The sequence below is a fragment of the Lactuca virosa genome, chromosome 3 (assembly GCF_052849685.1).
Source record: "Lactuca virosa cultivar CGN04683 chromosome 3, Lactuca_virosa_CGN04683_v6, whole genome shotgun sequence".
NCBI classification, from domain to species: Eukaryota; Viridiplantae; Streptophyta; class Magnoliopsida; order Asterales; family Asteraceae; genus Lactuca; species Lactuca virosa.
Genome location: NC_136428.1, coordinates 232,826,819 through 232,841,212, shown reverse-complemented (window position 1 = coordinate 232,841,212; position 14,394 = coordinate 232,826,819). Strand labels below are relative to the sequence as shown.

Sequence of the window (14,394 nt, the reverse complement as noted above, 5' to 3'; positions counted from 1 at the left end):
CCTATAGTATTTAAGAAAAATATATTTAGAAAGTCAATCATCCAATCGAACATGTCAATTAAAGAATTCATTTTTTAAGATAACCTAAAGATTCTAGACTTGAAACGTTCATAGGTTGTTCTCATAAGACGTCGATAACTTTAAGATTTTATATGTTAAATTCAAAATATTCACGGGCTGTCGTCAATTAAAACATGTCCTCAAACAGATAACAAAGTCTTTCACTCGTGGCACGTGGTTTCCCGAGTCATTGAAAGGAAAAAGAAACCTAGCAAAATTTTGTGCTAACTCCTCGTAAAAAAGTCATAGATGTATATTTTTTCTTCTAACTAATTGATAGAAACCACACACCAAAATCATCACTCTGCAGCTTCTAATCATTAGATACGGTCAAATACACGAAGCCAAAATCACCTTCTTTTCTTTCCTTTTCTATCCCTCTCACTATACACCATGCCCAATGCCCATATCCTTCTCTCTCTTTATATATATCCTTCATCAATGCACTTATAGTTATAGACATGCACATAGGCTAATAATATCCAAGTTGCAAGTGTCAATCTAAGCATAGTTCTAGTACCAAACAGCAAATCCAAAGATAAAACCTATAGATAATCCATATAAAGTAAGAGAGAGAGAGAGAGAGAGAGAGAGAGAGAGAGAGAGAGAGAGTTGAATATGCTGCATGCAAATCTCTGTGGAAAGGAAGAAAGCAGAAGTGGTCCTGAATTAGTGGAAGAGGAAGAAGATAGACAAGTATATGTAAGTAAATTGGTCCCTCATTCATAATTCAAGAGGGTACTGTCTCTTCCTACTGTTGCTTTCATACACCTCAACATGACTCCTTCCTTTTGTAATTATTATCTTCATACTCAAAAGCCCATAATTATAAGTTTCAATTAATTATGAATTTGACTTTCTTTTTCACTTATTGCATCCTTTATTTTCATAACTTACTACCCTATATAATCAATGTATCTGACTAGAAAATTGAAATTTGTTTATCACAACATCAATGTACTTAATTAATTTGATGCAATAATATATGGGTTGAGAACTACTTGAATTACACCAAGATTGGATTAATATAATAAAGGAATACCAAACAACTTCATACCCTTGCTACTTGCCAGGCTCACAAAAGCTTTTTAGTAGGTGTAAATATCTTAATTTCTATGTTTAAGGATTTTGTATATAATCAACAGATCTAGGAAATATTTATCGTCTGCCCAGAAGATGAGTTTGTAAATGTCATCATATATATCCACAGATTTTCTAATGTGTCATCACCATTGCATATATACATTACGATCATGTCATTTTCAATTGACTAATTGATATAGGAAACAAATTATTTGAATAACATTAATTTAATTTGAAGTTACGTAATGACAACAAGCGTGTAAATCACGAAACTAGACACAACCAAGATAAAAATAAATAATAATAATAATAACAAAGACCCATCCACATAAGATTATATAACATATTTTTGGAAATGTCACTATTTGAAGAAAAAATATTGTGGCTAGATTCTGTAAATCTACAAAAGTTTTACTTGTGATTTAATTTAAATTTTGTAAATTATGTTTAGTTAATTATTAAGATTGATATAGGATTGTGGCTAGTTTTTATAAAACAGATTAAGTAGAATAGACAACTAAACTGTTTCAACTAAATAAATAGTTTTTTAAAACATTAATTCTATAAAACTACAAAAGTTACAACTCTTTTATATGACATATATTATAATTAATCATATGGACTAGATATGTCACTAGAGAAAATATAATGACACACAATATAACCGGTTATTATAAGATAAATAAGTTCTCCCAAATATAACAGGCGTGCCTATCCATCTGTCTTTTGCACCATGTGATATACAAAACATCAATAAAACAATGCCCTAGCTTTAATTTGTAACTGCCGATAAAGCACTACACACAACTTTTCAATATGTTCAGAATGGTCCCATAAAAATAATTATGCTGCTTTTTCTTTCACTATTTTATCCCCACAAACCCTAGCTACATTTTTGCTCTTTTGTTAAAGAATGTAACTTAACCTTAAGAAGAGAAATTTGGGTATCTTGTTAACCATCCATCCAATCATATCTCAACCACATCCCACCATTAAATTAGCTGAAAGTAACAGTATTTTCATTTGGTTATTCTGGTTATACTTGTTAGGGATAATTTTGAGGTTTTAAGCTCGTAGTGAATGTTAGAAAGAGTGAAAGTGAGGATCATTTTTAACAAATTTGATTGATTTACTAATGGGTATTTCGTCATCAACATGATCGCGTGACGAAAATAATCTCCGATAAGATATTGACAGCTAAAGATGATGTCGAAGGAACGTACGACACGTGGCAGCATATGAGTCATTGCTTTTATCTTTACTAAAAACTCATTCCAATTGGCCATGGTTGGTTGAGTTGCAACATTCTGAAGCTCTCTCTACTCATTTCTGTCATAATTCTATCTAAACTCATGTCCTCTACAGTTAGGTTTTCTCTTTTAAGCAAGTACTTTTGAAATTATAGACTTTCTCTCTAGATTCGGCTAGAACAAGCTTGTTTTCAACTATAATAGCAAGCTAGTGAAGTTTAGTTCAAGAAATATAGCTGAATTTTGGAAAAAAGTACCTGAAATCTATGTCCAAGTAAGTTTTCTTCATATGTCTACCTGATCCATGTACTTTCTAGTGATTATTTATGCATATATTTCAGCTTCAGTTTCTTATTTTATGTGTGGTGTGCAAAGAACAATAAAAAGAAGCCATGGAGTACTCATAGTACTTAATGGGTACTTTGTTCTTCATCCTAATCAGGGTTAAAAGCTTTGATTTTTCGTGCTTTTCTGTCATTTATGAGTTTAATTATTAGTTTCTTTTCTGCTTTCAGAGACTTCTTCTTGAATCTTGAACCAAAAAAGGGGTAGCTTTTGCACCAGTTATGAGTCAAGAAAGATGAATATTTCAAATTTAAGAGAATCAAACCACGAAACCAAGCAAGAAGGATCTAGTGATGTCTGCAAGATTGTACCTAAACCAAACTTAACCACATCGTCATGGTCCAGATTGAAAGATCCAAGAATTGTTCGAGTTTCTAGAGCTTTTGGTGGAAAAGATCGACATAGTAAAGTTTGTACGGTTAGAGGGTTAAGAGATCGGCGAGTTAGACTCTCAGTTCCCACTGCTATCCAATTGTATGATCTTCAAGATCGTTTAGGACTCAACCAACCTAGTAAAGTTGTCGATTGGTTACTTGATGCAGCTAAACATGAAATCGATGAACTCCCTCCTCTCCAAATCCCACCAGGAAGCTTCGGACAAAATCTTCAAGCAATGCTAAGTGCTTGTTCACAATCTGAAGAGGTTAAAAGTAATGTTAATGGTCTGAATTGGGAGGATTACTGGAACCCTGATAAATCTAAAGCAACTGCACGAGACACCAGTGAAGATGGCGAAAAACTTGATCAAGAAGATGAAAGAAACAAGCATGATCATCATGGGACATTTGTTCAATCTAGTAATTTCTTCGGAAGAAACCCTAATTCTTCGAATTTACCAGGTTTGTTAAACAATGTCGTTCCAAATAGTTCTTTCCTCAAATGGGATCCTTCTAATTTGTCATTATCTCAATTTCATCATCAACATGGTGACAATGTTCATAACTTCAATATGAACGTATCAGCGTTACCCTCCATTCCGTCGGGATCTCAGGTTCTTCTGTATCCTCCACCACAACCACCGCCTCAAACACAGTCCTATTTCCCTTCACACAATCACAACTCCGGTGAGTTCGATCCAAAACAACTAAACTTCCAAATGCTCAGTTCTTCCTCAAGTTCTAATTTCACGCCACCTCTCTACACAATAAACCAAGGGATGCGACCGTTTCATTTAAGCATGAACCCTAAGTTTTTTTCTTCAGAAGATCATGGTGGGCATGAACCACACAAATGAGTGAAATCCTTTCTTGATGTTCATATTCTTGAAGCATCATTCGAACTTTGCAGGCATAAGAAGATACTACGTTCTTGAGTTCATTTGCTGCGTTTAACAATAACTAGAACCCGAAATGGATCAATCTTATTAAAATCAAGATGGTTTTATTTTTTGTTTTCGATTAAAAGTGTTGGTTAACCTTGCTTCATATATTAAACTCAAATTTTCATATGTATACTTTTATATATAGATATTGATATTGATTGATGCATGAAATAATTTTGTACCAGTTCTTCCCCCAGCAACATTGTACTTGATAAATATTAGCAATAGCAAATGCCTTTTCTTCATCCCTTAAACCCTATGCAATTTGTATAGAGATAAGATTGACCTTCGTAGTAAAGGTCATTTTCGATTGATGATCTTACTACAGATAGTAATTAGGATTTGCAAGGGAATGTGCTCTTCGCAAAATAATTTGTAGAACTTAACTGTGGGACTCGTTGTAAGTTGTAACTTTGTTTAACAAGAAAGAAAGCATTATATTTGCTCAAAATAAACGATTTTAGTAGAGAAAATATTTAATATGATGTTTTCTGTTTTTATTTTACAGTGATAATTAACTGATAACAGTGATCTATATCTATCAAGAAATCGAATACAATAGACCAAAACGATAAATTTTTTAGGCATGTGATGTCTATGCATGTGTTGTATATGTCTTCAAGCAGTACTGATTTTTTTCTAGCTAGTATTGACCGTTTCGGGAAAAAAACACCCTTGCCTCCGAATATGTGTCGGCTTAATTTGGATAGTAATTAAGTTTTATTTTACCAATTTAACTTTTTTTTAAGGAAACCGCCAAATTTTATTAAAAACCACAGCCTATAAAGAAACAAGACTAGACAAAGAAAAACAAAAAAACATAGAACAAACAAAATCAGTTACATGATATCAAAAGAGAGCAAACCCAAACAACCTATTTACAATGCTGGTAATCACCCTTATCTTTGATCCAACCAAACACCATAGCGATGACAGTATCCACCAACATCGAAAGAGAAGCACTCAGATTATTAAAAATGTTGTTGTTTCTTACATTCCAAATACACCATAAGAAACCATATAGGATGGCCAACAAAATCTTCCTTTTTTTGGACTATTTCCCCAAGTTGCAGCAAATTGCACAAGCTTAAGCCCCCCAACCGAATTACAATTTTGCCACGGGATACTACACCAATTGAAGATCCACCTTAAGGAACTTACACCTAAGGACAAGTTAGAAAAAAATGATTGGAATACTCGATTCCAACATTGCAAAACTGAGAGAAGATGTTCGAAACAGAAATAGCCCTTCGAGCAAGAGCCATAGCCGAAGGAAGCCTATCAATACAAGCCCTCCAAACAAAGACAATAATTTTCAATGGGACCAACCTTAACCATACAGTCGGATTGGGCATAGGAACAGTAAGCTTAGAATCAATTATGACATGCAAATCATGAATGGAAAAGTTCCCATTAGGAGAGAGCTTTGATTTCCAAATATCGGACTCGTTACTCAAACTCAAAACCATCTCATCTATGCAGCCCCTTAAACCTCTCAATTCGTCGATTTCAATATAGATACTAGGAATTCTCTTCCAAGCCCCGACAAATCTATTGTTCAAGATTCTCTCCTCGATACGGAAGTGACTAATCTTTATGTATATAAATTTTATAAAAAATGTCATTCAAATTAATATATGCTTTAAGATAAATCATCTCTTGAATCATATTTATTATTTGAAACTTTCACATTTTCATTTTATACTAATTAACTATCTTATTAATTGATATATTTTGTCTATATAAGAGATTTTTTTCGGTGTTTGATTACCCATAATGAAAGAAAGAATTTGAAGGACGAAATATATCGAGGAGAACTAAAAGTGGATATGATAATCAAATATTTGAAAGCTTAAAAGACATTTGGATTATTTTCTAGGTTTTAGTTTACATGTATATATTTTTTATTTTACTTTCTTTAGATTTAAAAAAAATATTTATGGTTGTATATTTGGAGCCAAAAAAAGATATATTTTAAGATAAATCATTTTTCTTAAACCATATTTATTTGAAACTCTCACATTTCCGTTTTATACTAATTAACTACCTTATTAATTGACATATTGTGTGTATATAAGAGGTTTTATTTTATGTTTGCTTACCCATATTAAAAGAAAAGGAGTTTAAAAGATGAAATATAATAAGGAGAACTAAATATGGATATTAGGTTTCAGTTTACATTTATATATTTTTCATTCTACTTTCTTTAGATTTCAAGAAAAAATATTTATGGTTGTATATTTGGAGCCAAAAAAGATAACTATAAAATTTATTTGTTATGATTAGTTGAATATGTATGCTAAAAAAATGCATATTAAATTTATTTGTGACAATATATTAGTTGAAGATGTATGCTTTTAATTGTCAAATTTCTATATGATTAAAAGATTTTTACAACGTAATGAGTTGCACAATTTCAATGTAAAAAAGCCAAAAAAAAAAAAAAAAAAAAAAAAAAAAAAAAAAAAGAACACTTATATTATCATCCTTATTATTTTGTACTTTCCTCACTCTATAAACATTTGTTATTAATGAATGCATACGAGACAGTTGATAGTGAATTTCATGTAAATGAGAGAAGATGTGAACCAACTACAATGCCAAAATCCATATAGCAAAAAGTTAAACTTAAAGAATGTTGTACACCAAAACAAAAAAGCACAATTGATGTATTTGTATAGCAACATAAAATTTGCATTTCTCAAAGTATTTTGAATCATAAACAAAATACAAACTCCCCACGAATATGTTAATCTAAATCAATAATAAATAAATATACATTTATAAATATTATAATTATGTTTTTAATAATCGGTTTCTAGTTTTTTGATGTAAACTTTTAATTTTATGCTTATTTAAAATTATATGATATTTTGAATATTTTGTTGATTTATAATATACTACTAAATAAAGATAAACACTTTTCCTATAATAAAATATATTATACACTCATCAATTTAGTATTGTCAACTAACTTATCATCGATTTATTAAATAGTCACTTTCTACAACAAACGAAAAATATATGAGAACAAATATACAAAAATAAGTTATAACCAAAAATACAAAATGATAGAAATAACATATTATTAATTTTATTGATGTAAGATACGTTTCCTTATAATATAATACTAGCTATTACATGTTCATGTTATTCTTTTAATTAATTAACCATATTTTAAAAACTTAAATCATATTTAATTCAATATCATAAGTAAAAAAAAACCTTTGAGTTGAAGTGGTTTAATGTTAAATAACTTTTAGTTGGAGTTTGAAAAGTTTTAATATTAAAACAAAAATCTATTATAATTATTTAACCAATAATTTGTTGAAAATGTATATTGTTAGTTTTCACTATAATATATTGGTTTCTATTAGTTTTCTTCATTGGGCATTTGATTGATATATATATATATATATATATATATATATATATATATATATATATATATATATATATATATATATATATATATATATATATATTTTATTAATGAGTATTTTATTCCAATTATATATATGTACGAAAAAAATATGATAACATGATAAGGATTAAAATTTCAATATAATAAAAAGAAAATACAAAGCTAATGTAATACTTTAATAATGATAAGTTATTTTTTAAATTCATTAACATTAATAATAAATTTCAACAACATAAATAATAAACTACATAAAAAATAGTTAATATTTTATATAATCATTACGATCGGAATTGAAAGATTGTTAAATAAATAATTTTTAAATTGATTAATGATAACAACAGTCAAACGTAGCAATATTGTTCAAAATATTTATAATTTCTTGCCAACTTAATCTAAAATTTTTTATTTCATAGTTAATATCAATAACATAATCATTCTGAAAATCATACATTTTCTAAATTGTAATTATATAACTTTAAACCATGTAACACAGATAAATTGTAATTATATAACTTTAAACCATGCAACACATACATTCGTCTAATATGATATATAAAACTGGTTATTTATATGCATTCGATTGTTTTAAAAATATTCAAAAGTCTTTTCCATTATGTGTAAATAAATTTCCTCTATAACAAATTATATGTTTATGTATAAGTAATTCATATTTTAATGTAACCGAATAACTTTTTGGTAACATAAGGATCATTATTAATTTATGACAATGAAAATAATATTAAAAACCTTTGTAATAAGGCACTAGAGCAAAAGTTATATATATATATATATATATATATATATATATATATATATATATATATATATATATATATATATTAGTTTATAACCCGTGGGAACCACGGTTATAAAATTAATTAAACTTTCATAATAAAAATTTATAATTATTAATCAATTATTTTAAATAAATTATTAATTAATAAATATATCAAAATTTTAAATTTATTATAACTTCAAATCATCATATCATCATAATATCATATCATATCATATCATACTATATTATAAAGGGAACATTTTTTCTTTCACCACATTCATTTGAAACTCTCATGCATTTTTCCTTTCACCACATTAATTTGAAACTCTCATGACTTTTCAATTTCTTTCTAATAATAATTATAAGTTGATTAGTAAGGTTAAATAAATATCAAACCTATAATGTAATCATATATAAACCAAATTTCAATATTAAAATAATATCTTTACTTCTACTTATAAAGTTATATTTTTTTAACTTTTAACATATTATACTTAATTTATTAGTTTTAATATAATATTGGATGTAAACCATTATCATTTTAAAGATGTAATTTTGGAACAATTTGTATAAAATACTTAAATTATTAATTTAAATATAGCATTATAGGGTCAACTTAAATATAAATTTTAGTTTAACTTAAACAATCAAAAAAATATTTTATAAATAGTTAAAAGTGATAAATTGTAGTGTCTTTCTAATAATGATTATAAGTTGGTTAATAAAGTTAAATAAATATCAAATCTAAAGTGTAATCATAAATAAACTAAATTTCAATTTTAAAATAATATCTTTACTTCTACTTATAAAGTTATATCTTTAACTTTTAATATATTATACTTAATTTATTAGATTTAAAATATTGGTCTATGTAAACCATTATGAGTTTAAAGCTACAACTTTTGAACAGTTTGGACAAAATACTTAAATTATTAATTTAAATATAACATTACAGTATCAACTTAAATATAAATTTCAGTTCCACTTAAAAAACCAAAAACTATTTTGCAAATAGTTAAAAGTGATAAATTATAGTGATCAATGCAAAAACTTAATTCTAATCTCAATTTTAACTAAAATATTTTGCTAAATATATTTTTATAATCGTTAAAAGTTTTCAAATAAATAGCTTAAAATAACTTACAATAACAATAGTTAAAAATAACTCTATATAAATGATTATATTGTTACCTTTAAAATAAAAAAACAGCGTTCGGTGTTTTAAAAAATTATAATGATAGAAATTAAAACATTAAGCAAATAAATTTTAAAAAATTAATTAACAATAACAACAACTATAAATAACATTAAACCATATATTATATTTATTTTTATTTATGTGTAACTTGCCGGTAGAAATCATTCAAACGATTGACTAAACTACAATATTAAAATCTCATATTATATTTCTATTTATAAAATTATGACTTTAACTTTTTAACATATTATAGTTAACTTATTAGTTTAAATATCTTGTCATATGTGAGCAATTATCATTTTAAAGTCACAACATTTGTATAATTTATGAGTTGATGCAAAATAGTTAAATTATTAATTTCAATATAATATTAAACAATTAACTTAAATCAAAATTTCAATTAAACATGAAAAAAAAAATCGAGAGACTGTTTTATAAATAGTTAAAGATTATAAATTATGGTGTTAAACCTAAATTGTAATCCTAAATTAACAAAAAAAACATTAAACTATTTTTTATAGTCATTAATAATTTTCAAATAAATAGCTTAAAAATAAGTTACAATAAGAATAGTGAAAAATAATATTATATAAAAAAAACTATAATATTTTCTTTAAAAACAAAAACAATGTTTTTTGTTTTAAATAACTACAATCATAGAAACGAACAATATTCATCAAATAAATTTATAACGCCCGTAGATCCGGGCTAGTCAATTTAAAGACAATGAGCGTCAAAAATGACTTTTGATAGAAGATTATTTAGAATAAATAATCTTAACCAAGATGTAGAATATGTCTCAAGGTTTCCGTACATATAAAGAACGCCGAAATCCGAGTTATAACGAAGAAGTTATGACCCGTCCAAGTTTCGCGACGGAACCAACACAATACCGAGAAGCGTAAATAGTGAATTTACGATAGAGCGACTTTTAGCCTTAGCCATCTAAACGAAAGTCGTAGAATACGTTAAACCGAGAGCGTCCATAAAAAGAACGCCCAAATCTGACTTCGTATAAGGAAGTTATGATTTTTCGAAGTTTCGGCGTAGCAGTGTACAACCCGAAATTCGAATATAAGATCGAGCGGTTTTTATCCGAAACAACCTAAACGAGAATCGAAGATCTCGTTAATAGTAGCGTAACGATAAAAAGACAGACGAAAACGGACATCGGATGAAGAAGTTATGAACTTTTAACGAACCAACCCTGTCCCGGCATGTTAAAAATATAACTTTTAAAATAGATTCAAAATTAGCCGATGGAGTCTAAACGAAAGTTGTAGAGTACGTCCCGCCTACGTGTAGATATAAAGAACGTCAAAAACGAAGCTCGTATGCGAAAGTTATGAATTTTAGAAGTTGGGAAAGAAAAATGCGAAACTGCGATGGGGGGTGATGACGTGGCTCGATCAGGGCCGTCGCTTGCTGATCACGGTCTGGTCTTCGGATTCGGACACCTGGCCTCGCTACGCCTCGCGTACGAGAGGAACGCCCCACGTCCGATTACGCCTCGCGTCGGAAGAGGGTTACGCCCAACGGTCTTCGGTTGAGTGGTTCCAGAGCATGCCACGATGACCCATCCGAGGAGCGCCACTTGTTGTTCTTATCCGAGCCTTACGCCCAGCGTAGCCAAGGACTACGACCAGCGTACGTCTGAGGCCTCGCGGCTATAAAAGGGGGTCGAGGCAGCCTTCATTTCCACACCATTTCAACCTTTTCTTTCTCTCTCTAGGTTCTCTCTCTAGCCCTAATCCCTCCTAAACCCTAGGGAACTCCCCTAGCACCCGAAGGAAGCCCCGAGGCTCCCGGAGTCCCGAGAAAAAGGGTCTTTCGGTTCGGAAACTCTGCTCCAAGCGAAGCCCGATTTTCCTTAAAATCCGCTGTAAGTGAGCTACTACGCCTATGAAATTTTTAATATAGCTTTTAATTAATTATAGTAATGTTATTAGGTCCTTAAAATAATTATTTGGGCTATTATTATGAGTTATATAGAGTGTTGTTTAACGCTTATATAATAATAATAATAGCTAGACTATTAGTTAGTCGCGGTTAACGTTAGACTAAACCCTAGTGGTATTGATACTAGGTTTTGTCAAGGGAAAATTGTTTTGAGATAACGAAGTGATGTCCGAGTTCCGAGTCACCACCTTAACAAGTGAGTGCATAGTTACTTTCATCTTACACATAGATACAAAGTATTTTAAATAAATTACGTGCTATGTGTGCATATTATCTGAATACTTGTTGTCTATGCTGGATGAACGATTTTATACAAGTTTTAAATGATTTAAACTGTATATGTATTTTATATCTACAAAATGTGTTGGGTAGAACATGGGTAGATGAAACAGTTGATGTGTGACAAAATAAAATGATGAGAGGTGATATAGACCATGAGATAAGGGTGAGAGGTAAACCATGAGAGAAGCCTTTTACCCAAGTGATGGCCCCGTCATCTAGCAGAGTACGGATGACAACCACGGACTATTCTAGACAGTCCAGTGGAACGCTAGCAAACTCGCAACCTGTAGGTGTATTTGAACTGTGTATTCATCAGCTGTACTCTAAAACCCATTGACACGTATTGCGAGTGGATTATCGGAAACGATACTGTCGATAAACGATATAACCATGGCGACTATGAGACTTAGTGCCTAAACCCTGGCGACTATGCGACGTAGTGCCTGTTGTATAAACCCTGGCGACTATGAGACCTAGTGCCTAAACCCTGGTGACTATGCGACTTAGTGCATGTCGAGTAAAACCTGACAACGATGAATTTCGTGCCGATTCCTTAGGATGATCCTTAGGAATGAATGAACGAGGAATAGTTGATTCTTAGGGTAGATCCTTAAGAGTAAAGAAGATAATGGGGATGGATAATTGGGTTGATTGTTTGTTGTTTAAACATAATAATTATATTATTGTGTGTTGAAAACCCTATGTACTCACTAGGTTTCCCAACGTGACCCACTCAAGCTTATTTGTATCACAGGTGTCGATACGAAGCTACTTTACACTGAGAGATTTAAAAGAGATGTAGATCACTAGTGTAAATAATGTAAGTTCTGTTTATTCTTATGTTTCTGTATTAACAATGACATCCCAATGTTTTGAAAATGAATAAAAATACATTTCCTCGGAAATGCTTTGATAACATATTTATCATGTTTTCTGGGAACAAATTCCGCAACACTTTGGTTAAAAGAAGTACTCTGATTTTTATAAAGCATAAACAAAATCAGACTTTTCTGGCCGTGAAAATGGGGATGTCACAGTTGGTATCAGAGCATTAGTTTAAGCGAACTAGGAATATGGATTTATTTCTTGACTTAAACTTAGAATGCTACGCAATGATTGTGAGGAGTGTGTCTAATAAAATTTAGGTAATACACCTGAATAGACCCAAACACTAGCTTATTTAGGAAAATACCTAACATGCTTTTGTGTGCTAAATGATTTATGATATGCATTATATGATCGGATCTATGGTCTGTTGCCGACCAGATCTGGAAACTTTATGTGTTCAGGTTTCTAAACGTTTAATTACGGTATTAGAACTGGCATATAACTTTTCGGAGTGATAGGGAGATTTACACGTCGATCGTAAATAAAATCTTTTCTATCTTAATTCTCGTCATTACACACCAAACGTCTGAATTGGTGTATAGATCGAAATGGCAAGAACCCGCAGTGGAGCCGGGGACGCGAATGGAAACAGGAATCAACCACCAGTGATTGAGCAAATACCCGTTGTAGTAGCCGCTCCTGAGCCAATCACGATGGTCGGGGTACAAGCGATGATCCAGATGATGTTAGATCGTCAAATGGAGGAAACAAGGCGGTTACTGCTTCAAGAGAGGGATGAACCTACGATGCCTGTTGAAAAGCCTGAATTGAATGATGGGCAGTCTGAGGAAGGAAACTACAGCAGGACTGTTGGTTAAGCTGATTCGCCGATAATTAGAAGGAACAACCAAGATGATGGAGTCGAGAGGAATGGATGCAAGTACAAAGATTTTCTAACTTGCAAGCCATCGACTTTCACTGGGAAGGAAGATCCGATCGGAATTATGGATTGGATCTCGGAGATGGAATTAGCCTTCATGACATGTGGTTGCAAAGGCAAGCTACAAACCACGTTTGCAGTGCGTCAGTTCCGAGGAGGCGCGGTTCGTTGGTGGAACACCCTGGGGAAGACTCTGAGCCCTAATGAGCCCCTGCAACTGACATGGGCAAAGTTTTTGGTGCAATTCAAACGCAAGTACTGCTCAGCCCAAAACTTGCTCGAGCTAGAGAACCAGTTCCTGACCCTGAAGAAGGGAAGCATGTCGATTGATGAGTACGCCAACAACTTCACAGAAAAGATGGAGTTTGCCTTGCGTCTTGTGCCGGATGAATTAACGAAAATCGACAAGTATGCCAAGGGACTCCCATGGGAGTATGCGGTGCCGGTACGTCAGGCACATACTCTGGAGGCAGCTATCTGGGCTGCTAAGTCTGTAAAAGAGATGATCAAGAGTAGAGCCGCCAACAAGGTCGAAGTTGGCGAGAAAAGGAAGCATGAGGGATCTTCAAAGACCAACAAAGGAAGCAAAATCTCAAAATTTGGAGGAGAAGGTGAAGCTAAGTGGTGTGAGAAGTGTAAGAAGAAACACTTCGGAAAGTGTAGTGAGGAGATGACTTGCTACAAATGTGGAAAGACAGGGCATTACGCCAACAACTGCACGTCCAACAAGAAGGTGTGCTATGGATGTAACAAAGAAAGGCATATTTCTAGAGATTGCCCAAAGAAAAACGAGGCAGTAAGGCCGAACACGCCACCAAGGCCAATGGCATTTCATATGATCCTTGACGAAGCAGAAAACCATGTGAGGAATCAAGGATGAGGAATTCATACCCGAAGATCAAGTTAAGAAGTAACCAAGGGGATAA

General features: G+C 31.4%; 1 protein-coding gene across 2 annotated transcripts; it reads left to right on the top strand.

The window, feature by feature from the left end:
* Window positions 1–516: 516 nt before the first annotated feature.
* LOC145167042 (uncharacterized) lies at window positions 517–4,313 on the top strand. Of its 2 annotated transcripts, none has more exons than XM_079086129.1 (2): window positions 517–762; window positions 2,909–4,313. In XM_079086129.1, the coding sequence occupies exon 2, from the start codon at window positions 2,974–2,976 to the stop codon at window positions 3,970–3,972; it is 999 nt and encodes a 332-aa protein (XP_078942255.1). In that variant the 5' UTR covers window positions 517–762; window positions 2,909–2,973; the 3' UTR covers window positions 3,973–4,313. The 2 variants fall into 2 exon arrangements, with proteins under 2 accessions (XP_078942255.1, XP_078942254.1); XM_079086128.1 differs by lacking the exon at window positions 517–762 and adding an exon at window positions 2,048–2,667.
* The last annotated feature ends 10,081 nt before the right edge of the window (window positions 4,314–14,394 follow it).

Excerpts from the sequence above, each read along its gene's own strand:
- LOC145167042 (XM_079086129.1), top strand. The coding sequence starts at position 2,974 with ATGAATATTTCAAATTTAAGAGAATCAAACCACGAAACCAAGCAAGAA.